This window comes from Microtus pennsylvanicus, chromosome 21 (assembly GCF_037038515.1).
Source record: "Microtus pennsylvanicus isolate mMicPen1 chromosome 21, mMicPen1.hap1, whole genome shotgun sequence".
Classification (NCBI taxonomy): domain Eukaryota; kingdom Metazoa; phylum Chordata; class Mammalia; order Rodentia; family Cricetidae; genus Microtus; species Microtus pennsylvanicus.
The window spans coordinates 16,817,272-16,829,545 of NC_134599.1; the positions used below are offsets into that span (position 1 = coordinate 16,817,272).

Genomic DNA, 12,274 nt, shown 5'->3' on the forward strand with positions numbered 1-12,274 from the left:
ATGAGGAATTGGTCAGAGAGGGTACGTGACCGTATGAGGTCACATAGCTTCAAACTGAGGACTTCTTTCTCCTGACAATCTGTGACTGCCGTGGTACCCTTGCTTAGCAGCAGCTGGCAGAGACTGGGTCACGCACCTCGCTGTCACTGCACTCTAGAAGGAAAGCATCCTGCCTGCCCTTCTCAGTGGCAAGTACAAGCTCATAAAGGTGGTGAGCTGTGAAGCTGGCATTTGAACCCAGGTCCTCTGGATTCCAAAGACAGTATTTTTCTCTCTGCAATGAAGCCAGATCCAGGCATGGGCTGAATGACTCCCTTCCAGTCCCCATTCTGCAAGTTATTTCCTTATACCCTCTGACCCAGACTTTCCCCCTCTCTCAGTGTGGTGCCTTCCTTTTGATTTTAGACCGACAAATTGGAGTCAAGGGGTCACTGCCTCTTTATTTGTTACAGGTGGTGGCTCTGGGTCCTCAGCAACTAACTAGAGTGGAGAAATTTGTTCTGCAGATTACAGGCTGAGGCGCCTCAGGGGGGACAAGGGTGTGCCTACAGTCACAGGGGGCCAGCTGCCCCTTTGCACACCTTCACCCCCCAAGGTGCTCTCAGGTGAGAGAGTGGGGCAGAAGTACCTGGGAGATCTGCCAGTGCCACCTGCAGCAAACCGGAAATTCTTTTGAACTCTCATTTCATCCTTCCATTGTCAAGTGAATTTTTCATTACAGGCCATAAAATATCCATGTGTGCTTTATTATGAAAATGTCCTAAATGACTTACCAGCTAGTCCCCTAACTCCTGCTCTTCCCTAGACCTACTTTCCTACCTAGCTGTGCAAAAATCGCTGTTCCCTGCCTTGCCTGCCCCCCCCCCCATCCTCCTGCTCCGAGTTTACCGTTCTCTGCTGGAAGGGCTAAGAGAAAGGAACCAGCTGGCCTTCTGCTGGGAAATAATTATCTACCGAAGTTAGGCATGAGGGAGGCCGGCTCTTCCAGCCCACAGCTTCGCCACACCCCCAGCTCTCTCCATCTTGAGTAGACCCGGAGCTCCCCAAGACCTCAGCAGCATGGCTCCTTGAAGGAGGAGCTTGTGGGCGTCAGGAGGGCCTGCACCCCTCCTGCAGAAGCGCAGCATCCCTTCCTTTCTCTGGAACCAGGCTCTGACCTCGAGTCCTTTCCTCCAAAGTTCCCTTCCTGGGAGCAGAGGGACCTGCAGGGGCCCTTCTGGAGGGAAGCCAGGGGTCAGAGCCTGGCTGAAATCTCAGCTCCCATACCCACCAGCCAAGTTCCCTGGCCTCTAGGTCAAAACTGGAGGAAAATAGGGGAAGACAAGGTGTTCGGGAGGCTCAAAGAATGGAGAATCCAGCAAAGCCCCGCAGCTGGCCTTAATATCCCGAGGCCTTAGACACACATCGCCCGCTGTCCACCGCACAGGAACGGGTAGCCTGAAAGAGGACACTCACCGGTGGGTGCTTGCGCTTCCGGCCAGGCCTCCCCACCTTCCGGGCCGTGGTGCTGGGTTCCTGGCGCTCTTCCTTGCCACGATTCTCCTCCTGTTCCTCTCCTTCCTGTGGGCACAGACACACCCGGTAAGTCAGAACTGACCCAAGAGGAACTGTGTTCCAGGCTAGCTGGACTGGCATTGGCCTCCTCCTGTCCTAATTCCACAACAGTCGCACATGCAGGGCTGTGCCATGCTGTCCCCACCCTTCCTGGATGGTAAAGCTGAGCTCCATCCAGATACATCCGGATCTCCATCTGCATACAGCTGGGGCAGATGATGTGCCTAGCAGGCACAAGACCCTAGGTTCAACCCCTAGCATTGACCAAATAAAAAAACTGGGTAAGACCTACAGGGCCCCCAGGAACCACACTCTGTGTGTGTGTGTTTTAATTTTTTGTTTTGTTTAAGATAGGGTCTCAGCTGGGCAGTGGTGGCACACACCTTTAATCCCAGCATTTGGGAGGCAGAGACAGGGGGATCTCAGTGAGTTAAAGGCCAGCCTAGTCTATAAAAAATGTTCCAGAACAGCCTGGAATGTTACACAGGGAAACCTTGTCTCAAAAAACAAAACAAAACAAACAAACAAACAAAAAAGACAGGTTCTCTTGAATTTGCTATGTAGACGAGGCCTCGAAGGAAACCATCTGCTTCTGCCTCTTGAATGTCAGGATTAAAGGTGTTTGCCCCATGCTCAGCTCCCTTTTTGATTTTTTTTCTTCAAAAGGGTTTCTCTGTGTAGTCCTGGCTGGCCTGAACTGTAGACCAGGCTGACCTCAAACTCAGAGATCCATTCCCTCTGCCTCCCGAGTGCTGGGATTAAAGGCGTGTGCCACCACTGCCCAGCTGTGATAAATAAATCTTAGAAAAAAAAAGTGTGTGCCACCACCACTCGCTTCCTTTTTGATTTTTAAGACAGGACCTCATTTAGCTCAGATTAGGCTCAAACTCCCTATGTAGCCAGGGATGACCCTGAACTACTACCTCCATCTCCGGGGGCTGGGCATGAGCCACCACACTTGGCTTTAACCATACTCCTTTTCTTTCTTCATGTGTAGGTGCACGTGTGTATGTTGTATGTGCATGCACGTGTGTGGAAACTTTAGGTGTTTTCTTCAATTGCTCTTCATCTTTTTTTTTTTTTCTCCAAGACAGGGTTTCTCAGTATAGACTTGGCTATTCTGGAGCTCACCCTTTAGACCGGGCTGGTCTCAAACTCACAGAGATCCACCTGCCTCTGCCTTTGATGCTGGGATTAAAGGTATGCATTACCACTGTCCAGCTTGCTCTCTACTTTTTAAAAAATAATAAGAATCATTACATATAGGGTCAGGTGGTGGTGACTAACACCTTTAATTCCTAGCACTCAGGGGGCAGAGGCAGGTAGATCTCTGTGAGTTCGAGGTCAGCCTGCTCTACAGAGTGAGTTCCAGGACAGCCAGGGCTACACAGAGAAACCCTGCCTCAAAAAACCAAACCAAAAAGCACTACACATATTATTTGTGTGTATGTGACTGTACACACATGCACCACAGTGTACATGAGAAGGTCAGAGGCCTTTCAGCTGACTGTCTCCACCATGTCGGTTGTTGAACTCGGGTGGTCAGGCTTTGGGTCAAGTGATTTTTATCCACTGAACCATATCACAATCCTAAACCTTACCTTTTGAGACCGGGTCTTCTCAGTGAACTCAATGGCACAGCTCAAATGGCTGTCAAGCACTTCCTGACGATGTCTCCCCAAACAGCTATGCACTTCTCAGCCAGCATTTATGTGGGTGCTGGGAAATCTGACCTCAGGTCCTCGTGTTGCATAGCAAGAACTTTACCCACTGAGCCATCTCCCTTGCCCCCATATTTTCCTAATCACTAGACCATAACACAAGGCTTTGGTAATGGATTTATTTCTGAGTCTCTTTGGTTTGGGTGTTAGGTACTGAACCCAGGACATCCTATCTGCTAGGGAAGTGCTCTACCCCTGAGCCATATTCCCAGACCACAGTAGCTTTTATTTAGATGAAGAAAAAAAAATCTAAAAAGAAGCAAGCTATTTAATGAATCTTTATCGAAAACAAGACAACATGAGAATAAACAGTCGATTTAGTGATGTTGTTTATAGTGCATACAGTACTCGAAATGCAGGCCTCTGTGCAGAATGCAGGAGTTTCGTTCAGGCTGTAAACACCTCTTAGTCCATGTGGCCTGGCCCTGATATGTCATCATTCTACAGAAGCGTCCTGGAGACCATGGAGCCCCTTGATCCTTCTCACTCATAAAGTTTTGTTTGCTTTGTTTCCATCTGTCAAAACCTACTCAGGGCCAAGACCTCTGGGCTTTACCTCCTGGGGCAGGGTTGCATGCCTAGAAAGTCCTGCTTCACTGCTCCAGCCTGGCCACAAACCACCTACAAGTCCCTTTTGACTCAGCAGACTCCAGCATGACTAACCACTGGCAGAAACAATGTTGGGGAAGGGGAAAGTGCCCTGGACCCAGCTGAAGAATAGTAAGTTGCTCTCCAAGCCCCACATGGTATTAGTAGCTGAAAATGGCTTTGCAGATCTCACTGAGGAGCCAAACCGCAGAGACAGTGGTACCATGGACAGAGAAGGTGAGGGTGCCCAGGTTTCCTGGAGATTTGAGATGGTCCTCCACATCCTACTCAACTTTCATTTTCTGCGATTTCAAAATAGTCTGTGGTTCACCACATTAATTTTCAGGTATTAGTAGGGCATGCAATGAAGACCTACTGTGACCAATCTCAGGCATCCGACAGACAACAAAGAGCACCCTTGACCTTTATACCCGTCTGCCCACACATCCATCCATCCATCCATCCATCCATCCATCCATCCATCCATCCATCCATCCATCCATCATCTACTCAAGGCATGTCTGGGAAGAAGACAATCACAGCTCAGGTTCTAACAATCCTCTGAAGAATGTGAGTGGAGATGACAGACAGGCATACCTCAGCACCCGCTGGTGGGGACAGTCCAGCTTGCAGAGGAGACAGAATAGACAGAGGCACAGATGCCGTCTCAGGGCATTGTAGGGTCAAGGAAGGTCTGTTACTAGGCAAGAGACATCTGGCAAGAGGTCATCAGAGCTGGCTTTGGAGGGCACTGCCACTGGGCACTGCACAACAGCATGAGGACAGGGGGTTGGAGAAGGGCTGGAAAGGACCATGTTGGGAGTCCAGCCATAAAGGTTCTCTGTGAGGAGTCAGCAAGCAGAGGAGGGTCCAGTGTGGAGGGAGAGAATGGCGCCAAGACCACTGTCTCTGGGGGTTCCTTTTAGGAGAGGCTGATAAGAGGTGCTAGAAGGCTCTGGAGAGACAGGCAACAGAAGGGGGACTCAGAGGGATCTCAAAGAACCTGCCATGGGTAGCCCAAGGTCATATGCCCAAGAGAAGCCAGGTTGTTGACTCAGAACTGTCTCCCAGGGTTCTAAAGATATCCCTGCAAGAAAGGGTTGCTGGGGATACACAGACCAAATCTGAACCATGCAGCTCAGGGTGTGAGGGTCACTGTGGGATGGCAACTTTGGGAGTGGGGTATTGCTTTAGGTTGGATTCTACCACAGCTTGTTTCCACCTTTATAAAACCATGAGGAGGTGGTAGACATGGCACAGGACCTGCCGCAGACTACAGCAGGTCCGGGGCTCCTGTTTCCTCATCTGGGATCCTGCTCTGAGCCTCAGTTCCTTATTCACAAGATGAGGTGAGAACGTGGCCATTCCGCCTGCCTCTCGGGATACTAAAGTGAACAATGGCAGGTCTGCTGTCTATTTTGTTTGCTGTTTCTTCCTCAGAGCCTAGGATGGATCCCGGAAGAACTACCTGGGATTTGAACTATTTCTTTAGTAAACTACATTTATTAGTTACTGGTTTGGGATTTGACCACCTAGATTCCGTTAGGAAAATCAGAGAGTGAAAGCCAACCTTGTCTTTAATCAGGAAAAAAAAAAAAAGAAAAAGAAAAAGGTGACCACCACATAGGGATGACCAAAATCCAAAGTGGGCTAGATTGGTAGACTTGCCTAGTGTGCTTGAAACTGTGGCTGGATCCCTAGCACCGCACAAACCAGGTGTGGTAGGAAATGCCTATAACCCCAGCACATGGGAGGTTATCCTTGGTTAAAAGGGGCGTTCAAAACCGTCGGAGACCTTGACCGAAACAAAAATGGAAATTGAACCAAACCAGAGACACTTGGCCTTTCGGCACAGCCCCGCCCCTGTCCTCACAACTCACAGCAAACATCATGCCATATGGCTGTGGCCCACAGCTTCACCCCAGACAAGCTGCTCAGGCACGCTTCACACACTCAGTACATTCTTGCCACTGCCGATTCAATTCAAGGTAACCCAGCCCGGGAAGAAGGGGCCACCTCTCCAGAACCTGGAGAGTACCAGGCGGGGGCTATGTGCCAGTGCCAGGCCCGAACATTATGCCCAGCATGAAGCAAGCTGTGCACAGACCTCCCAGACTTCAGAATCTACGTTCAGGCTTGGCTCCCACCTTCCCTGGTGGCTCAGAAGTACAGCTCTGTGGGAAGCAAGTTATCAGCATACCATTCTAAAATGGAGGGCGTGCTCTGCTCCGGGCCCCCCTGTGGTTCCTGCTGCTGGGCAGGGGCTGATACACTGAGTGGATGAACAGATGGCCCGGGCCATGCCCTCAGTGACTCCAGGGAGGTGTATGAAGTGGTTTATTCTCGCATCGGTCAGGGGCCTGTTTTACAGTGTCTGTGCTGATGGGTTACGCAAAGGAATGTGAGCTATGCTTCTCAAATCTGTAAGCCGCACTGAATGAAGGGCATCTCTAATACTGAAATGCAAGAATCTGAGCGGCAGTAACCTGAGCATGTGGAAACAGCAACACATTTAGTGGGAACAGATTAGAGTCCAGGTTGGCCTCCTCATCTGTCAGGTTAGGAGATTCAGTTAGTCACTTTTAAGAGCGGGGGTGGGGGGGGAGGACGACACAGAAATTATAAATGGGAGTTTGGAAAGCAGGGCTGGGTGAGCAGGGTCTTCCTGTGCTCTGTGCTTACTAGTCACCTCCAACTTACCATCTTCTCCACAGCCTGCTTTCCTCATCCATAAGATGGGGATCAAATTTACTTCACAGTGCCAGCATGACAGTAAGTAAGGGGACAGATGAACACTGGCACGTGACAGTCGCTGGGGAACTGTTCACTCCCTCCTGCCTCCATACAGTCTGACCCAGCACCCCACCCCCCACCCCTCCTGGCCTCCAGCAAATCCCAGCTCTCTCCTCCACGTGCAGCCATCACTCTCCGAGCAGACAGATCCCAACATCTGGCTGCTGCCGTTGCTATGGTGAGCTATGCGGATGCTGGGGCTCCCCTTTTCCAAATTGGAAGGTGGATTATGTCATTCTACAGAGCTTAAGCCTCCTGAGGGGAACCCCAGGGGCCTGCAGGATCAAATCCAGCTCCTAGTTCTTGCAAAGGTCCCCTGGGCTCTTGCTTGAAAGCCTGTGTCTCCTTTCCATCCTAGGGCCCCGACACAGGCAGCAGGTGCAGAAGCGGCTGCTTCCCCAGGCATCTAGGCAGTTATTTCTTCTGTCTAAACCACCTTTCCTGAAGGCTGCCCAGTCTCACTTCCTGGGCTTGTGTCCCCTGGTCTTCCTCTTGTCCCTACCTAGACTGAATGGGTAGATCCTGATAGAAGGGTGTCAATGCTTATAATGCCTGCTACATAGGAGTTCAACCTGGTTATCATGCTGACTACGAGCTTCTTAAAGGAAGCAACCAGAGCTGTTGTTTATTTTTGGTTTTGGAGGCAGAGTCTCACTATGAATTTCAGGCTGGTCTCAAACTTGCAATCCTCCTGCCTTGGCCTCCCAATGCTAGGATTATAAGCATACACTACTATACTGGGCCAATCGGGACTTCTTGGGAGGTAGAGGCAGGAGGATCAGAAGTTCTAGGTTAGCCTAGAGTACTTGAGAGCCTGTTTCAAAACCCCAAAACAAAATGAAGAAAGGCCTAGGCTGATGCGCCTACACAAGACAGACACTGGAAACCCTTGGATGAGTGACTACCACACAGCGGATACTCAGGAAAGAATAGAGTCCACATACACAAATGAGATGTACGCACAAACCTACAAACCTGGGCAAATGTACAGTGCACAGGGCTCCGGAGACACAGAGATCTTTGTTTCCACAGTCACAAACAGGATGATTATGGTTTTAGCCCAGCCTGGCCTAAAACTCATTATGTAGCTCAGGCTTGCCTCAAATTTAACACCAATCCTCCTGCCTTACCCTCTGAAGGGCTGATAACAGGCATGAGCCACCACACCTGTGTTCTTTTCCATATGTTACTGTTTGTTGGGGAGGCCCTCAGGGTGTGACTCGGGGTGTCCACAATTCCCTGGTCCTGCTGCCTTCATCTCCCAAGTGTCAGGATTACAGGCATATGACACAATCCCAAATGTATCTTCCATACCTTAACACAATGGTCACTTTCCAGTTCTGGAGTCTTTACAGTGTGTGGGCACCTTCAGCAAGGGCGTCCTTCTAGATCAAGTGGTTCCCGTCAGCCTCTCTCTAAACTTCGGAGGCTACGGTTTGACCCACATTTTAGTGCAGCTCACGGGATGGATTATTTTAAGTCACATACAACTTTGTCTGACAAGCTTGGCTATGCCAACAATAATCACTCACACGTGTATAGTACAGCAGAATCCACATACTCTTTTTTGTTGTTGGGTTTTGAAACAGGCTCTCAAGTATCAGAGGCTGGTCTTGAACTTCTGGTCCTCCTTCCTCTACCTCCTGACATTGGGATTATAGGTCTGCATTACCATGTCAGGCTGTTTCATTTTATTCTTCTGATTTACAGGAACCAGACTGGGTGTCATGTTTTCCCATGACACAGGTGGTAAACAAGAGAGACTATGAGATTCTTGGAAGGCGGAGAGGCATGAGAGAAGGCCTTCAAAACAAATGGCTCCACCTTCTCACTCCCAGCCTGTGGGTCTTTCCAATGTAGCTGCCATTATATCCCCCTATGCCATGTTCTACACACACATGTGCAAGCACACACAGCAAAAACATGAGTGAGGCACACTGACAACACACCTGATATTCACTGGCACACATACACACTTATTCATGCTTGCCTCTTCATGCCTAGACACAGGTACCCTTGTCCCACAAAGAGATATTTTGCCAGAAGCCCCTTCTCAAAACAGAAAGACATCCATGCTCCTGTCAGTGCTTAGACCGGAAGCCACTGACCCAGAATCTGCTGATCGGATGCCTCAAGTTGGTGTTTGAGTCAAGGGGATGAACGTGCCAGATCTAGCCAACTACCTGCCCAGGCCTCCCCGGACAATAAGCATGTACCATCTTTGCCAGCTGGCTGGTCTCCCAGGGGCTGTCTGTGACTGTGGAATTCGATGAAAAGAATTGTCCTCTGCAGGAGGCGAAGCCCTGCCCCGGCCTCCAGAGCATCCTATGGCGGGAGCCCTAGCAGGGCACGGCAGACCTGTACAAAACATGCATAGCTCTCACACGCACACATTCACACGCAGACATGCCTTGTCCCCCGACAGACGTGGTTCTCACTACAGCCACCTCTGAAAGCTCATTAGCCTTTTGTTTCAATGATTCGACTGTAGGCGGCAAACATTCGGTGGCTTCGTGGGATAAATACTGATGGAAATTGTCCCTTCTAGCCAAAGGCCACATCCCTGGAGACAGGAGACCTGTCTTAGTGTCCCTTTGCGGTCCCCTATAGATTATGGGTATTTGTACATAGCAGGCGCTTAAAGAGTTAGCAATAGTTTTGCCTGCCAGGGCATCCATCCTGCCTCCATAAGCCTGCCTCACTTACTTCTGGAACAAACACAAACACAGTGGGCTGGATCTCACCCTCCACCAGCAGGCGAGGCAATAGGGATGTGATAAAAATATCCACTGAGTACCTCCTAGGTCCTGGATACGAATGGACGCAGTCTCGAGCAGGAGATGACATAGAAACAAGCCCATGGCCGAGGCAATGCTGCGGTCTAGGGTGGAACAGCTGGCAACCAACCCTGTGGGCACTACACCCACTCGTGCCTGCTCCTTCAGCAGCCCACCCTGATGGCCACCTGACCTCTGTCAAGTTCCCTAGCATCCTTTGGATCCCAACCTGTGGAATGGGGATAAAGGCATCTCCCAGGCTACTATGAACAGCTGTGTTTAAAGGATATGCCTGAATGATCTGCCACATCATACAATGAAGTAAGATGCCTATGGCTGACACCTTAGCTGTCCTGCAGCACTGCAAAGGTAGCCACGGGTACAACCAGGCCTCCCGGGCCCAGGCCAAGTGACAGGGCAGGGGTCATTTCCTGTCCTAGGACACTCACTAGTTAAGGTCAGCTCTCCATGCTCCCTCTACATCACTGAGTCCAGTCTTCCCTACACTTACCCTAGGGAACCTGCTTTCCTAACAGGGCTGAGTTCTGATCCTCACCTTATCATTTACAGCAGGAAGGACCCAAGTGACGACCGTCCTGGCTGGAGGCCCTGCGCAGGCTCCTGGAGCTATGCATGGCAGGCTATAGACCTCACTGCCACTTGCCTTGGTTTCCCTTCTGTCCCATGCCTTTTGTGCCTGCAGACCTGGAGAAGAGCTTCTCCTCACAATTCTGGCTCAGAGAGGGCTCCAGGCCACACTCAACACACCCCACCCTGGCTCCCTTCCCCCAAAGCCCCAAGGGGCCTACCTCCAAAAGGGGGCAGGAAGACAGGTAGGGGTGGAGGCAAGCAGGCAGGCCACAAGCAGAGGGACGAGTGATAGTTATCTAAAATCTGGATTAATTAGGCTAGCTGACTATGTAGCAGGTCCCTAAGTTAATCAATCACTCACACGCGCCATTTCCCTGAAGTATCCCAGGCAGTCATGGAGCTGGCTCAGCGCTGAGTCATGCACGAGAGCCCTGATGCGAATCCAGGTCGGTCTCCAGGCCTGGCTGACCCCGCCCAAGGCCTTTCTGACAGCATGGCTACACTGGATGGCTCATAGCATCTAACTTTAAAGAATTTTAGACAATATAAGCCAAAGCCTGGGTCCTGGTCAGCTCTAGCGGACCACGTACATCAGAAGCCTGCCACAAGTGCCAAGCAGTCAATTACTCTACTAAGTAGAAATGTACAAGTCATTACCATGTGGGAAGGAAAAAAAAAATCAACTTTTCTCTATTTAAAAATACTCTAGGAGCCGGGCGGTGGTGGCGCACGCCTTTAATCCCAGCACTTGGGAGGTAGAGGCAGGCGGATCTCTGTGAGTTCGAGACCAGCCTGGTCTACAAAGCTAGTTCCAGGTCAGGCTCCAAAGCCACAGAGAAACCCTGTCTCGAAAATCCAAAAAAAAAAAAAATACTCTAGGGATGGAGGTGAGGGGCTGGGGAGATGGCTCAGTGGCTAAAAGTGTGCATTGCTTTTTCAGAGGACCCGAGTTCTAATCCTAGCACTCACATTAGACAACTCACAACCAGCTGTAACTCCAGCTCCGAGGATGTGGCACCTCTAGCCGCCAGACCTCTACTCATATGTGGCGTGCGCACACACATGTGGCACGCGTACACGCACACATGGCATATGCACATACACATGGCGTGTACACACATACATGATATGCACACACACACAATTTAAAAATATGGTTTTGTTGTTTTTGTTTTTGTTTCTTGAGACAGGATTTCTCTGTGTAGCGTTGGAGCCTGTCCTGGAACTCTCTTTGTAGACCAGGTTGGCCTCGAGCTCACAGCAATCCTCTGCCTCCCAAGAGCTGGGATTAAAGTCATGTGCCACCACTGCCGGGTAAAATAAATGATATTGAAAAAAATTAAATTAAGGAGGCAGGAGAAATGGCTCAGTGGTTAAGAGCACTGGTTGCTCTTCCAGAGGACCCAGGTTTAATTCCCAGCACCCACATGGCAGCTCACAATTGTCTGGAACTCTAGTCGTAGGGGATCTGACACTCTCACAGAGACATATATGCAAGCAAAATACCAAACAAAAATTTTTTTTTTTGGTTTTTCGAGACAGGGTTTCTCTGTGGTTTTGGAGCCTGTCCTGGAACTAGCTCTTGTAGACCAGGCTGGTCTCGAACTCACAGAGATCCGCCTGCCTCTGCCTCCCGAGTGCTGGGATTAAAGGTGTGCGCCACCACCGCCCCGCCAAAAAAAAATCTTTTTTAAATAAAAATATAAAAGTCCTCTAGAGATGCTCTTCAGAGGAGCCCCTAAGGAGCTGCCAGCCCTGAGTGAGCATGGAGGGAAATCTAAGCAAACACAGGCAGGGGAGCCCCGGAATGCTCCATGTTCCGGCAGACTGTGGACCCGCAAACAAAGCCAGGATTTGAGGTTGGCAAGGACCTCACCCAAGGATGCCCTTGAGCTCTGTGTCACACTGAGGAAGAGCTCAGTGCCAAGGGAACCCTGTACTTGCCAGGCCTCTGGGCTGGAGGAGGGAGGTAAGAAAAGAGCCCTAGTCTTAGCCCCATGCACACCTCTACACACACACACACACACACACACACACACACACACACACACACACACTCATGCACACACTCTTGAACTTTCCAGCACAAATCCACACTATTGCAGTCTCCTCCACCCCACAACAGGAAGGGCAGGAGGGGTAAGCTGCCTGACCATGGGCCCGACTGCCATGGCATGGCCTTACCATCTTTGTTCCCTCCTATCCCTGTCCTTCACTAGTCCTCCAGGACCATCTGGTCTACCTTGCAGA

General features: G+C 50.4%; 1 protein-coding gene across 4 annotated transcripts in view; it reads right to left on the reverse strand.

Moving 5' to 3' along the window:
- Dnmt3a (DNA methyltransferase 3 alpha) overlaps positions 1–12,274 on the reverse strand; it is a 102,168-nt gene that overhangs the window by 57,424 nt on the left and 32,470 nt on the right. For all 4 annotated transcript variants that reach the window (XM_075955591.1, XM_075955590.1, XM_075955592.1 and 1 more), the window contains exon 3: positions 1,456–1,560. In XM_075955591.1, the coding sequence (XP_075811706.1) occupies positions 1,456–1,560 (105 nt within the window). The remainder of the gene's footprint in view (positions 1–1,455; positions 1,561–12,274) is intronic.